This window comes from Rhinoderma darwinii, chromosome 4 (genome assembly GCF_050947455.1).
Source record: "Rhinoderma darwinii isolate aRhiDar2 chromosome 4, aRhiDar2.hap1, whole genome shotgun sequence".
Classification (NCBI taxonomy): domain Eukaryota; kingdom Metazoa; phylum Chordata; class Amphibia; order Anura; family Rhinodermatidae; genus Rhinoderma; species Rhinoderma darwinii.
The window spans coordinates 126,945,125-126,960,635 of record NC_134690.1 but is presented as its reverse complement, the minus strand read 5'-3'; the positions used below and the strand labels follow the sequence as shown (position 1 = coordinate 126,960,635).

Below are 15,511 nucleotides of genomic sequence, written 5' to 3'. Positions count from 1 at the left end.
TCCCTAACAGGAAATATGGTCAGACAGCCCTGGGGTCCTTCAATGGACCCTGGACTGTCTGCCCATATATGGTATGTCCCTCAATCACGTCACAGGAATTCCCCCTTCTCATTTTATCCTAAATGCTGCAGTCCGCTGTGATCGCAGCATTCACGGGAAGAACGGCGGAGATGAGAGGTTTCTCTGATCTCCACCAGCGGGGCTGTGGCTGTGTAATACAGACATTGCCCGGCTCCTGACAATAAGTGTACGCGCGGTTAGCATGAGGTGATGCGGCCGGCGCTGCACTAATGAGCTGCGGCGCAGGCACTGAGGACAGAACATGGGGGTGTTTTGCAGTGCGCCCGCCATGTCCTGTCTTCAGTGCATGCGCCGTAGCTCATTAGTGCAGCGCCAGCCGCATCAAATCATCCTGACCCCGCGCACTTGTTGTCAGGACTCAGGAGCGGGGCAATGGCTGCATTACACAGCTGCAGCCCAGCTCTCATACATTCATGTGTTACAATACTAAGCCGTGCGGATGCACAGCTAAGTATCGAAATACATGAAATAACGGTATCGAACCGTTTGAGGATGCAAAGTATCGAAACAGTATCGAAGTTTCGATGCATCGTGTATCCCTAGTTACGTTCCTCAAGCCTCTTTACTTTCCGATGCTTTTACTCCGGTAATACGGCCATATAACCACTTTACTACACGGGGTCTGCTGATTATCTGTTTGATTTATCCTCTTGTTGATTACTCCCACAAGAATTCTTGCACCTTTATAGCATTTATATACTGATGCCCTAGTTGCATTGTATAATACTGGGTGTGTGTGCGTATGTATGTATGTATGTATATATATATATATATTTCAATATTTTTCATTATGTCATTGTGTACTTAGACATTGCTCACACAGCGCTGCTAGCATTCAAAACTGAACTACTGTGACCCCTGTGAATCCTGAGAAGCATGGGAATGACCGCACTCCGTATTTTCAGACGTTTTTGGTCACTGTGTGTGAACATACCCATATATATTTTGAGTTTAAGTTTGGACCCTGGCTTTCCTTCGTATAACTGGAAACCCAAAGCCGTAATACGGCACGCCTGGATGTGCATGGGCTTCACTGTACCACCGTATGTCTCTGATCTCACACGGAGGCATACAGTTTTTTACAAATTTGTACAAATATGACAGGAAACAAAAATTGTGGCAAGTTTAATTGGATGTTGTATGTACAAAGGTAGTATTATGGAGGAAGCATTAGCATTCCTTCGAGGGGAGAATAAATCCAGACAGAGCATGGTATGGAGGCGCATGGAATCCCTGCAGCTCCATAGTATGCAGCCATACAGCTGTGTGAATGATGCCTTAGGCTAAGAGAGAAGAACCTATATCTCATAGTTCCCCCACAGTGTGATCACTGCTCATAACTAGGCACATACTTTAATCAAATCTCCAGCGTTCCTGCTACTGGTCTGCTATTGGAGGGAACTAGGGTGCTCTGAAATAGAACTTCAAAGGTGAGCATGTCTTTATGTAAAACAGATCTGCTTCACAGACAGAGTGTATGTACTTGATATAAGAAGGAAAAGCCAATAACTTAGATAACTGAATTTTCTGAAGACAAAATTATTCTACAGAACTGGATTCCGTCAGGAGTTTACAAATACAAGTTACGTGTGATCTGATGCAGGAGTACAGTTTGGTAATCCCCAGATCATGCCAGGCAAAAGACAGTAACATACAAAACAAATGTTTAAAGTTTATTTTACATATTTATACATAAAACCTTAGAATGTGACCTTTCTCTTTAATCCAGTTGAATAATACAATAGCACATCTAAAAATGGAAGTCAGATAATCAACATTCACAAAATGTTGACAACTGATTGAATTATACAAGATACAGAAAGCTACAATTTTACGATGAGGCAGGCGTGTAGTTGTTGACTCGTTTAGCACCGTCAATAACTTGTGTTTGAGAACTACAGTGAAGGAGAATAAAAGTTATAGGTAAAATACTGATCAACTGAAAATATTTGCAAATGAAAAAAATAAATACAATTTGTAACTATTATCTGTCTCTTTATCCATTGTCTGTAATGGCATAAGTACTGTACATATATAGATTCTTAATAAAATGCCTGGTATTAAGTGGCACACGTAAAAAGTTAAAATAAATTAGGAAGCAGAGGCCAAATCACTGGACAAAAAAACTTCAGACATCATCAAAGACTAACACTGATTTTTCTTGTGTATCATCTTGAGCATCAGCATTTTGACAACCACAAAAGCAAAGTAAAAGTTTAGCTTGTTCCTAATGTTCAATGGCTTTTTGCTTTATTTAGTTGGCATCTTCTCTGCCATGTGCTTCTGCTGACTTTCAGCATGTCTGTGTAAAGGGAAAAAACACAGTGTTAGAGTCATGAGTGTTAGAGTTACCTGCTTCAAACTTAAAGGCTATGTAAACCTTTTTAATAAACAGGTCAGTCAGTGTGTTTGGTGTAACTTTATAATTCATTTTTATAAAAATTTTTTTTTACTTTTTGAGATAGAGCTTCTCTGTGTTCTCTATATAGAGCAGCTGTATGTAGCACTAAATCCTGCTCCGTCAGGTCCGTGGGATTGACGGGTTCAGTGGAAGCGGGTCCACCTGTAATCTATCACATCTAAGTTCATAACTTACATGTGATAGATTACAGGTGGATCCTGCGTGTTAAAGACACGCAGGACCCGCTGACACTGAACCCGTCAGGTCCGCGGGACTGACGGATTCAGGTCATAGCGAACGATACAGCTGCTCTGTATAGAGAACACAGAGCAGCTGTATCTCAAAAAGTAAAAATATTCTTTAATACAAACTAATTCTAAAGTTATACTAAACATACTAACTGACCGATTTAAAAAAAATAAAAATGCCCCTCAAAGGTTTACAAAGCCTTTAAAGTAAAAGTCCCCTGCGAAAGACAAGTCTCCTATGTTGTCCTATCTAAGGGGCAGCATAGGATAGAGGGGGGAGATGCTGAGCAGAGAGTCAGAATAAACATTTATGTATAGGTGTTATACGATATGTGTGAACGTTCTATTCTTCTTAAAGAAGAAGTGAAGGGTACAATCCACCTACATGAAATATGTAAATCTTGGATCTTAGCATAATGACATCAGATATTTCACACTGACAAAAGGTAGTACACAAATGAAACCAGTAGATGGCAGCACAGTCTCACAAATATTCTACAGTAAAACGGTTACTCGATCTAATAAGGAGGAACTTCTCCAATCAAAAATGAAAACTTACCTGTGCTTTACTATGTCAAACAGTTATGTCCCTGACCTCTTCTTCCTCTTGTACCTGGATCCCAGAATTAACTAAGCTGCAGTAACTATTTTACTAGCTATTGAAATATAACATTACTGAGTCACCCAGGCTTCAGAGCAATGCATAGTCCCTGATCTGCCCTACCTCTTCCACTCTCTATGGCGCCTACTAATGGGGTTTACATAAACTAAGCGAGTGATCTATGGCTACTTTGGAGGGAAAAGCTAGATAAATCAGTGTATTCATAGTGAAAATCATGTAAACACTACATAAAGTTTTGCAGCGCAGTAAGAGACAAGCAAGAAGGACACAGCCAAGTCTCCTAGGAGAAAACCATTTTCATCATGTGCTTTCCTCTGTCCCAGTCAAATTCTTTTACACAATGCACTGCCTTAAAGAAACCAATAATCGATTATTCGGACATGCTGATAGCTCCTCTTTATATTTATTCTTTCTTCATAACAATAGAGGAAATCCTCTATATATAAAAAAGCAGTCAGTACAAGACTATATACAATAGATCAATCTTACCTTGTCAAGTCTTCAATATCTACAAGCATTGCATCTTGTTCCATGTGCAATTCATCACGTATAAGGAGAAGCTGAACTAGCTCTTCATTCAAGCCTGGGAAAATAGCACTCATATTTCATATATTGTACATAAAGATCAATGCAAATTTGTTAGGACATTTTTTTAGTGGCTTAATTCTTCCAAAAGCCTAAAACTTAGAAAGTGCCAACAGGAAGTCTTTACACAAATCTGGCTTAGACTATACCGTCTCATATTTGCTTCTTATTCCTAACATGAAATGAGCAGGTCATACGGATAAAACAAGCTAAGAGAGCAGAGAAGAATGGCGCTGTCCGAAGAATAAAGAATGATAATAGATGTATTTTTCAATGTCTACAGTGTGTCACATGAGATCCCATAACCAGTCGTGACATCCCTGAAGAAATCATTGGGAATGTAGATTTAGCAATAAAACTGTTAGGGTAAATGTTTTGGTTCATGTATAAAAGATACAAAAATCTGAAGACCATTAAAAGCTTTTCCATTATCTCTACAATTCTAAGGTCTAGAAATATAAGGTGATGGATGTTAGAAATAGATTTTATCAGGGCTTCCAAGTTACTTCTACAAGGGCCTCACCAGCCAGAACATGGTGACACCTGGGTCTCATCAGTGGTCCATATGAAAATTTAAATGTTTAATAAGTTTTTATTTTATATTTCTCCTGATCTCAACATAACATTAAAGGGGTTTTCCCATCTCGGACATTTATAGCATATCCACAGGATATACCATAAAGGCTGCCCACCATCCTACCATCTCACGCTTTTGGTGGTCCCAGGACATGGAGTTAAGAGGTGGCCTGGAGTAGGGACACAGCCCAGCTTGCTGAACTACTCTGTTTCCGTAACTCTCATAGAAGTGACTGCGAGCTAAGCTGTTTCTGTACTCCTGGCCACCTCTTAACTCAATGGCCGGGGACCAGCGACAGAAGATAGTGGGTCAGGGGGCCCTGTACTAGAGATATATGCGGGTACTATCACTGGGACCCACACCTATCAAATATTTATGTCATATCCTGTGGATACCCCTTTAAAATAAGCACAAAAAGAGTAAATTATGTTGCTAACCAGAGATTGTTGCAGCAAGGGAAAGGCCTGTGCAACTTCTCTCCTGTCAAGTCTGCCTCCCCAGCTGTGCCTCACCACTAACTGGTCAGGGGGGGGGGGGGCACCTCACCAGTGGAGCCAGACTCACAGTTTGAGACACCCTGGATTAAACAATGCAAGAGAGAAACGTAATAACTTACTTTCAATCTGAGAGTGAAGATCATTCACAATAACCTGTAACTGGCCGATCGTCATATCCCTCAGGTCAGTAGGCTTTAAGCTCCTCTTCATCAAGCATTCACTAATGTGCGGCATGTGCGGTAACTACAAAGGACAAAAAGTCAAAGTGATAAAATATTCAGCCAGCAGATGGCAGCAGATGTACACTGAATTATACATACTGTATAACACAAACTGTCGCTTATTTACTACATGTTTATTTAGATTAACAGTATAAAAACATTCATTCTAAGGCCCTTTTCACACTCAGTATTTTGACACGTTGGCCGAAAACGTTTCAGCGAGCGGAAAGACCGTCTTGCGGGACAAAAAAGCGACATGCCCTATCTTCGGTGTTTACATCTTTGTTCTCCAATTGACATCAATGGGAGGCAGAGAAAGCGTATTTCACGGTGTTTTTGCCCGCGGCGCTCAATGTCCGTGGGCGTGAAAAACTCGGCAAACGGCGTGTAGAATTTTCTGCCTGCAAAAAACTCTGTGTGAACAGGGCTTAAGGGCCGGTTCACAGCCGCACTTCACATAACTTTGTTCTCTCCGTCAGAGGAGCAGAACAAGGGAATAACCGGAAGTGACGATTCCGTTGCACAGTATGCTGCGCTATTGTTTCTGGTATTTTCGGCCGGATCTGTGACAGAGGCTCCTGAGGCAGGTGTGATGTGGCCCTAAGCTGAAACATCCTACATTCAAGGTGTCTACACTGACATTACTATATCATACACAAAGTTTAAATACACCATAGTCAATTTACAGACAGACCACAATTCAACGGTAAGTTCTATAAACATAACGGTATCTTAAGGGGGTTGTGTCATGAACACAGTCCCAGTCCATATACCTGAATAGTGCATTGGAAAGCCAAAAGAGGGGGGTCCCGTGCTCAGGATGCCCCTCTATGGCCCAGAACGGAGAGCCGCTATGTAGGATTGCCATCATGTAATCCTACATTTCCCCAGCTGGCCACAGTTTCCTTCAGCAAATTCAGTAAATTTTTTAGGGTTTTGGATATCCATGATGGCTCCAAACTAAAAGAAGAGGTCTGTAAATTATTGTTGGAAGAAAAAGTTTATATGGGCCAGCATAAGACATAAATACAATTACTACTGCTGCTGCTTGCCATTCTCAACATTAATAAAAGTACCACCAATGGAAAAAAATAAAAATAAAATTTATATCCTGTGGATATGCCATAAATGCATATGATGGGAATACTCCTTTACCTAATAAATATTTGAGAACAATTTAAGATTTTCAGGTTTTTTGTCATCAACTGAACATCAGGGGCACGATGTCAGCCAACACTGGTCCAAGTTACCCACCATAAGCAGGTTAGGCCTAAAACAATAACATTTTCAACATACTTAGGGCTGTTCACATCTGCGTTGGAGACTATATTAGGGGCCTCCGTCACAGATTTCGGCCAAAATACCGGAAACAATAGCGCAGCATGCTGCGCTATGGTTTCCAGTAAAACCCCAGAAACCCATTAAAGTCAATGCGTTCTGTTGGGCGCCTGTGGTGCAACGGAACCGACACTTCTTGGATATGCCCTTTTTCTGCTCTTTTGACAGAGTAGAGCAACGGAAAGACAACCTGCCTTTACCGGATTCTCACAATTCCTGTGCGGCTAGAGTAAGTTTCTATGTGATAGTCTGACGTCCATAACGATGAAAAACAGTAAAGTAGATCTGCTGAAAATGTTATTATACAAATCTTGTTTTTATTCCTCTGAAGACCATGTTAATTTGTGTATTTCTTGCCCTTTTTAAGGATGCAATTGAGCTACATGGATACATTGGATATCAGGACAGGAGAAAGATTTTTGCTGCGGATGTATTTAGCTCAGCTGCGAGAAGCATTGGATCTGCATGGGATTTTAGTCTTTGAAATGTTCTAATCCACCAACAGCAAACAGAGATCTTGAAAGCGAGGAGCAATTGCAACACAAAGTCTATTAGAAAGTTGATTTTTTTTTTTTATTATACAGTGAATAAGCTTATATACATAAAACCCATACTAAATGACTTATAAGTGTAAGAAATATTTCATAAATACTGAGTTGCGGTCCTATGATAATTGCACCATACAGATTAGTGCAGACCGCAGTAAAACAGAAATACAGGTGTTAAAAATATAACTTTGTACAGTCTTTTTTTACTTACAAGATCCGCAACAGGAGATTTTTTACGATTCTGCTTTTCCACTTCCACCTGCATCTTGGCCATGGGTTTCACCATAGCCAATGCCATCTTGGCTTCAGCTTGCAGTTTCTTCTGTCGGGAAATAAAATCCATGTCTTCAAAGGATTCAGACTCCTCCTCAGTGGTGTCTCTGTCTGAGTATGAAGAACTCTGCTTGCTCTACATAATAAAACAAGTGACAAAGAAGGAAAAGGCCGTTATCATTATTTCTTCATTTGTGAACTGAATAATAGGTCAGTATAAAAGAATGGATCAGTACTAAGATATTACTCGCTGAAGGTTCACAGATCACAGTGGTGCATGTCAATGATAGGGCTCTGGCCACCGTCAGATCAGGCATTTCTAATTAATTCCTTAAAGTAAGGGACTTATATTTATTAAAGTGTGTCTGGGGTGTCTGTTTTAGGTAAGGGTATGTGCACACACACTAATTACGTCCGTAATTGACGGACGTATTTCGGCCGCAAGTCCCGGACCGAACTCAGTGCAGGGAGCCGGGCTCCTAGCATCATACATATGTATGATGCTAGGAGTCCCTGCCTCTCCGTGGAACTACTGTCCCGTACTGAAAACATGATTACAGTACGGGACAGTTGTCCTGCAGAGAGGCAGGGACTCCTAGCATCGTATATAACTATGATGCTAGGAGCCCGGCTCCCTGCACTATGTTCGGTCCGGTACTTGCGGCCGAAATACGTCCGTAAATTACGGACGTAATTAGTGTGTGTGCACATACCCTAACTCAAATGCCCCATTAGGGCATTTTCAACATTTTAAAAAGCCGGGTATTTGACTTTATTTTGTGATACCACAAAAAAATACAAAAAAGGAGAACAGCACTAATACCAGGGACCTCCCCTAGAGAGCGTAATAATAAGATCATGATTAAAGTACAGCTTATCACCTAGTAAAATCAAAACTCAGGGTGAGGACACACATGGCGGAGGCTGTTCGACCAAGGCGTTATCGCGATGCGGCTTTTTGCAGGTTAAACTGCTTTTACCAGCAAAAACAAGCGGACATTAACAATCATTTAAATCCTGAGGCAATATGTGGTAAAATCGCATGTCGGCTTGGTGTTCGGCCCACAGTTCCATGCTGAAAGATGTTGCCAGTAGTTCAACTCACCATTGGGGATAATGGAGTGTCCAGGCTTGTTTCAGTTTTGCTGTCATCAGCATCGCTGTCCTTGTCACTACCACTGTCATTTACAAAACAGATCTGTAAATTCATCCCACTTTGGAGCCTGGAGAATGAAGATAGAAGACATTTAATGTTTGACATCCCCTGACAACTATGATCAGCTTAATTGCATGATTATAGTAAAACCATACATATGGATTTGGTTTAATTTCTTGTATAGCACCAACATAATACAATACTTATACACAGAATGTATATAGTAATGTTATTCAATATGAGTGCAATGTGCATAAGACAATACTCTCAATATTAACTGACCACTAGGTGGCACTGCTTGCTTGCCAGTCAAGTTAAAAGAAGCGCATGGCTCTTTATACACTAATACATAGAAAAGTCATGTGAAATAAAACAGATCATGAAACTTTCCTCTAAACCCCTGACTCATATTCATCCATTCTAGATTCCCTGTGTCCAAGCAGTCCTGGACTAGGGCATGGAAGAACACCAGCAGATAAAATAGGTGCACATTCATGTACGGTTTATAAAAATAGAATACTGTGTTATGTGAGAAGTGATGTTATAATGCAACAAAGCAGTTTCCACTCCTGTAAAGCAGCAAAATATAACCTATTAATTATACAAATGTGAACAGAAAGCCTCAGAAACGTATATAATCTACCAAGCATGTCATAAGCAATCTACACAGCCGTCAATGGAACTACAAACGTCTACTTTTTTATGAAGTGCACTCCAAAGGAACGGTCAGAGGGGAGGAAGGGGTGTTACATTTATTTGCCTCCCAATAATCAGAATTTCTGTATACACAGGATATCTCCCAGGATACACATTTTCAGGGGTCTAGGCGTATTATTATTATTATTCTCTGTAGCTCATTTCTTTTTTCTATAATCAATATTCCTTTAAGCTATCATATTTCCAAAACATATGGAAAAAGTCTCCATTATCCATAAAGAAGTTGAGACATCTAGACAAATCTCCTTACTATTCTACAAAAAAATGTAATCGCTGAATATAGAGGGTAAATTGCGACAGACTGTGGGCAGTATATTAAGAATGGTGTTTCCAATGGCTGTCTGTGTGGCAGAAATGCAAGCCTTAGGGCATGTTCACATGTCTTATTTTCAGGCGTATTTCGGAGAATAAAATGCTCATGTTACAGCTCCAAAATACACTTGCCTACAACATAAACCATGTAAATATACCTTACGACTGATCTCAGCAGATGCAGATTTGTGCAAATATGGTAAATATGTGAGGCATTTAGCCCCGCCCCTTTCTGCTTCACCCCGCCCCCTTTTCTTGCCACTTTCGGAAAGTGGCGAGAAAGGTAAAAAGGTCAGAAATTTCAGCACGGCTATGGCGTGTGCCAAAATATTTAACTTTTTATTTAACCTAGAAAACAAGCGTTACCCTTTCATATTTTCCCCATATATTACTCTAAATGAGGTATTGATGGACGACCAGCTGCCGTTCTTGAAGATCCCCATGTATTGTGCCTCCAATGGAGCCTATGTCATCCATCTATCTCTCCTTACATAACAATTTAATAACATTTTCACGTGAATCCCTTTTTACTTTGTATCTGAATGATAAATACATTTGAATTCCTCTGATCTACTACAATAGCTATCATCTATCTATCTATCTATCTATCTCATATCTATCTATCTATCTATCTCATATCTATCTATCTATCTATCTATCTCATATCTATCTATCTATCTATCTATCTATCTATCTATCTATCTATCTATCTATCTATCTATCTATCTAATATCTACCTATCTATCTATCTAATATCTATCTATCTCATATCTATCTATCTATCTCATATCTATCTATCTATCTCATATCTATCTATCTATCTCATATCTATCTATCTATCTATCTCATATCTATCTATCTATCTCATATCTATCTATCTATCTCATATCTATCTATCTATCTCATATCTACCTATCTATCTCATATCTATCTATCTATCTATCTATCTATCTATCTATCTCATATCTATCTATCTATCTATCTATCTCATATCTACCTATCTATCTCATATCTATCTATCTATCTATCTCATACCTATCTATCTCATATCTATCTATCTCATATCTATCTCATATCTATCTATCTATCTATCTCATATCTATCTATCTCATATCTATCTATCGTATCTATCTATCGTATGTATCTATCGTATGTATCTATCTATCTATCTAATCTATCTATCTATCTATCTATCTATCTATCTATCTATCTATCTATCTATCTATCTATCGTATCTATCTATCGTATGTATCTATCTATCTATCGTATCTATCTATCTATCTATCTATCTATCTATCTATCTATCTATCTATCTATCTATCTATCTATCTATCTATCGTATCTATATATCGTATCTATCTACCGTTTTCTAAACAGGAATAGGAAGTAGTAAACGTATTGAAACTCCACTATTATCACTTTTCAGTTTCGAGTTACAGAAATTGTCTAGGGAAAAGAAAAAAAAAACGAAAAAAAAAAAAAGGGAATGCATAAATAAAGGGTTATTCCCATCCCCACAGGATATGCCAAAAATGTCCGAGCACATGCCTGCCCGGGTCACCGATTCCAGACGGGCGCCTGCTCGGTTGTTTTCATAACTTACATAGAACATAATGGATATAGTCACGCACTTGTGTGGCCACCTCTCCACATAGTCCCCGTATGGAATCAGTGACCCCGTTCTCGATATAGGTGCGGGTCTATCAGACATTTATGGTATATCCTGTGGAGATGAGAATACCACTTTAACATTCTTTTCTAGAATTCTGGACAAACACTGGGAAATACTGGTTGCCCAAATAACAGTAAGAGCCTCCATTAGCCTCGTAGTGTAAACAGCAGAAATGTAACACTTGCTTTTGATGCCACTGTCCACATTTACATGATTATAAGAAGCTTTTATGGTGTCAAAACCAACACGGACTACAAATCATATGTGATCAGCCTGGTAAATCTGCTCACCGTCCTCCATATAAGCTTCTAGACACAGGGAAAATGCATGCTTAATACCTTGCAAACACTAGTTTACTATGGGTAGTGGTTACCAAGCTTTATTTCCTTTAACCCTCTGTGTAGGAGTACTGCCGATAAGTGCTTCCCATCCCCCCATCCCTTTAATGGTTATTGATGTCAAGATCCCTGCTCTTTTATCACTTGTAATGCAGCATTCAATTGAGGAGAATTTCCCAATAATCATAAATTAGTCATAATTCCATGTCCTTGCGTTGTCCTTTTTCTTTGTCAAGCCTTTTCTTGTTTATGTATTACTCTGGGAAAAGATTGTAACAAACAATATGGCTGCCATTACAGCTACCTCAAGTGTTGTCTCGCAGCTGATCTTCGTAGTTACGAGCACTACGTCACCACATCTTTATTATCACGCAACCAGGCAGATTTGCTGTTCAGGACTCTTGAAAGAATGAGTGACAACTTGTATGAGAGCTGACACAGCAGCCACATTGGTTGTCATCCAGCTTTCCCAGAAACAATAGTTATATCCAAGTCAGCGTCATTGAAAAAACGCTGAGCAAAATTTTTTGATAGGACTTTTTTTTTTTTAATGTCTTGAGGGAGGAAATCAATTATTATTGCCGTATATTAATGTAAAAAATAAAATGTGTTCTTTCCTTTCAATAATACACTTCATTTTTGGTTATTAGTCATTGACATGTGGGTGTCGGTGAAGATCTGCCATATTTAATGTTTTGGCGCCATTACCAGCAGCAACTCTATTGGTTTTCCGATGACTGACACATGGATGCGTTTGAGAATTACATGAAAGACAAATGACTAAATGATCCAGTGGTGCCTGGACTATGGAGCTTGATGTCAGTGGTACCATAGGCCCAATGTATTATGACTAGCACATGGCAACCTATTAAATCAGCACTTTCTTTTTGTCACTAGAAAGATAAATGGTGTCATCTGAGGAGCACGTACTGGTTTCTATAAGAAGCTAGAGGAACTCATCATTGTGTATCGTCTCATTACACTGGTATTCACAAGAACCAGTCTATGTAAAGATCCTTTATTCCCAATGCAGTAAATTGGCCATTATACCAGTGCGCCAATATAATCCCAGATTTACATTTTAATCCAATTAGCAAGCAGTGATATTAACATTTTCTCAGAAAGAAGAGGGAAGGCTCCAAACACAATGGAAGTTAATGAACTTGGTCTTCATGAAGTTGGCCATACAATTAGAAAGTTACCCATGCACTGCACAAAAAATTCAAGGAAACCCATGGTTAACACACGAAATGCGAATGAGTCCTAAAAACAGAATTTTAAATAACCCAGACGATAGGACAATCATTAAAGTGTAATATTAAAAGCATTACCTATCAGTCCTCTTACTGAACATAAGTGTTTGCCGCTGCTTGAATTTAGCGGCTGATGCCTGCCGCTGTCCTGTCATGTGTTCTGTCACTACAGCCACATCATACATTGTGTGGATCTGAACCACCATCGTTTTTAATATCCACATCTTAACTACAGTTACTTAAGGTAACTAGTATGTGTACGATGATGACATGGTAAATAGTGATGTGGGTCGTCATCACATAACAACCCTATAACAAGGCTGAACAGCTTAAAAAGGCTTTGTCACCACATTATAAGTGCCCTATATCCTACATAAGGAGATGGGCGCTATAATGTAGGTGACAGCAGTGCTTTTTATTTAGAAAAACAACCTATTTTTACCACGTTATGAGCGATTTTTGCTTTATGCTAATTACTTTCTTAATGCCCAACTGGGCGTGTTTTTACTTTAGACCAAGTGGGCGTTGTACAGAGGAGTGTATGACGCTGACCGATCAGCGTCATGCACTTCTCTCCATTCATTTACTCCACGCATAGTGACACTGCATTGTTCGCTATGTGCTGTCTTATACTGACACATTAACGTTAGTGAAGTGTCTTGACAGTGAATAGACATTCCTTCCAGCCAGGACGGGATGTCTATTCACAATCCCGACACTTCGCTAATGTTTCTGTGGGATTTATAGCAGAGCAAAGCATAATTTAGCTGAAACCTGTCATTTACAGCGTGATCTCACGAGATTATGCTTGCTCTGCTGTAAATCCCACACAAATGTTACCAAAGTGTCGGGCTTGTGAATAGACATCCCGTCCTGGCTGGAAGGAATGTCTATTCACTGTCTAAACACTTCAGTAACGTTAATATGTCAGTATAAGACAACACATAGTGAACAACGCAGTGTCACTATTCGCTGAGGAAATGAATGGAGAGAAGTGCATGACACTGATTGGTCAGCGTCATACACTCCTGTGAACAACGCCCACTTGGTCTAAAGTAAAAACACGCCAGTTGAGCAAAAAGCTAAAATCGCTCATAACTTGGTAAAAATAGATTGTTTTTCTAAATAAAAAGCACTGCTGTCACCTACATTATAGCGCCCATCTCCTTATGTAGGAGATAGGGCACGTATAATGTGGTGACAGAGCCTCTTTAAGCACAGGACAGGGAGTGTTAGCAAGTGGACACTGAAGTGGCTACTCCACACAGCTTTATTGTGCAGTACAGGGGTTTTTGTATAAAGCTTTTCTATTTATATTACACTATATATAACATACACACACGTACACAACAATAAGAACTATACCTGGAAGACAGACTTGGCTTCCCACTTTTGCTGTAGCTGGTATAGAGGCCAGGGCCATCATCGAAAAAACTCCCCAGCGCCAACTTTTGCCTAATGGATTCTCTTTCATTCTTCTGAGCCTAATAAAATTAGCATAAAAAAAGACAGGTAAAGAAAAGTGTATGAAGTCCAGATTAAACAGTGCGTAGTAAAATTACTAAAATAGTATACATTCAATTACAATGTTAAGAAATATTTAGATGCAACCAAACATTTTTTAGTGACTGAGCTGCAGGTATTAGAAAGACACCTCGAAGGCCCCATGCATAGGACTCTAAAAACGCCCGTAATTACGGGCCCATAGACTTCTATTGGCCACGGGTACCTTCCCGTTTGCGTACGGGAAGGTGCCCGGGCCGTTGAAGAATATAGAACATGTCCTATTTCAGGCCGTAATTACGGCACGGGCAGGCCCATAGAAGTCTATGGCGACGTCAGGGGATTTACATTTTTGAATAAAGAGAAGCAGAGAAAATGGCGTCTGAGCGATCATGCGACATAATTTCCAGCCCCCTTTTTTTATGGGTCCGTAAATACGGGTGGAATACGGATGACAACGGACCCGTATTTCTGGCCACAGGTCCGTATATACGGGTTAAATACTAGTTAAAAACGTGTGACAACGAAACCTGTATTTACGGCCAGTACTTACGGGTGGGAACAAATACGGTCGTGTGCATGGTGCCTAAGGCTCTGTTCAAATCAGCCTTGGTTTTCCGATCATCGGTTGCGTTGCAGGAACCCAATGACAGAAAGCCAAACGGAAACTAAACCTTCCATTTGCATCACCATTGATTTAAAAATTGTAATGCTTCCGTTTGTTTAAATTTTTCACAGAAACAATAGCTAAATCCACTATGCTATTGTTTCCGCAAAATAAATGGAAACTTTACAAAACGGAAACAAACGGAAACCAAGGCAAACGGAAGCATTATCATTGAAATCAATGATAATGCAAACCTGAGCTTTAGTTTCCGTTTGGCTTTCTGTTCATGGGTTCCTCCGACAGAAAGCTGCAACGGAACCCGTGAACTGAAAAGCAATGCTGATGTGAACAGACAGCTTAGACAGTCTTGAATATTTTGCATTAATTATACGTGATTTTATGTCAATTTACCTTCTAGCGATTACATTTTATGTATCATGTTACAAATGTAACAGTAATGACTTTTATACTCCAGCTCCACTATATACCCTGGTGTTTTTGCACCAAAACATACTGTATAGAACATTTTTATTTACCGGTAATAGAAGTTATCTTGGACTAA

The 15,511-nt window shown here is 39.6% G+C and overlaps 1 protein-coding gene across 4 annotated transcripts in view; it reads right to left on the bottom strand.

The window, feature by feature from the left end:
- Positions 1-1,741: 1,741 nt before the first annotated feature.
- The window catches only part of SCHIP1 (schwannomin interacting protein 1), a 508,162-nt gene continuing 494,392 nt past the window's right edge, over positions 1,742-15,511 (bottom strand). For all 4 annotated transcript variants that reach the window (XM_075861554.1, XM_075861556.1, XM_075861557.1 and 1 more), the window contains 6 exons: positions 14,205-14,323; positions 8,497-8,614; positions 7,330-7,527; positions 5,131-5,254; positions 3,842-3,935; positions 1,742-2,383 (listed from right to left, as the gene is read on the bottom strand). In XM_075861554.1, coding sequence (XP_075717669.1) covers positions 2,332-2,383; positions 3,842-3,935; positions 5,131-5,254; positions 7,330-7,527; positions 8,497-8,614; positions 14,205-14,323 — 705 coding nt within the window. In that variant the 3' untranslated portion in view covers positions 1,742-2,331. The remainder of the gene's footprint in view (positions 2,384-3,841; positions 3,936-5,130; positions 5,255-7,329; positions 7,528-8,496; positions 8,615-14,204; positions 14,324-15,511) is intronic.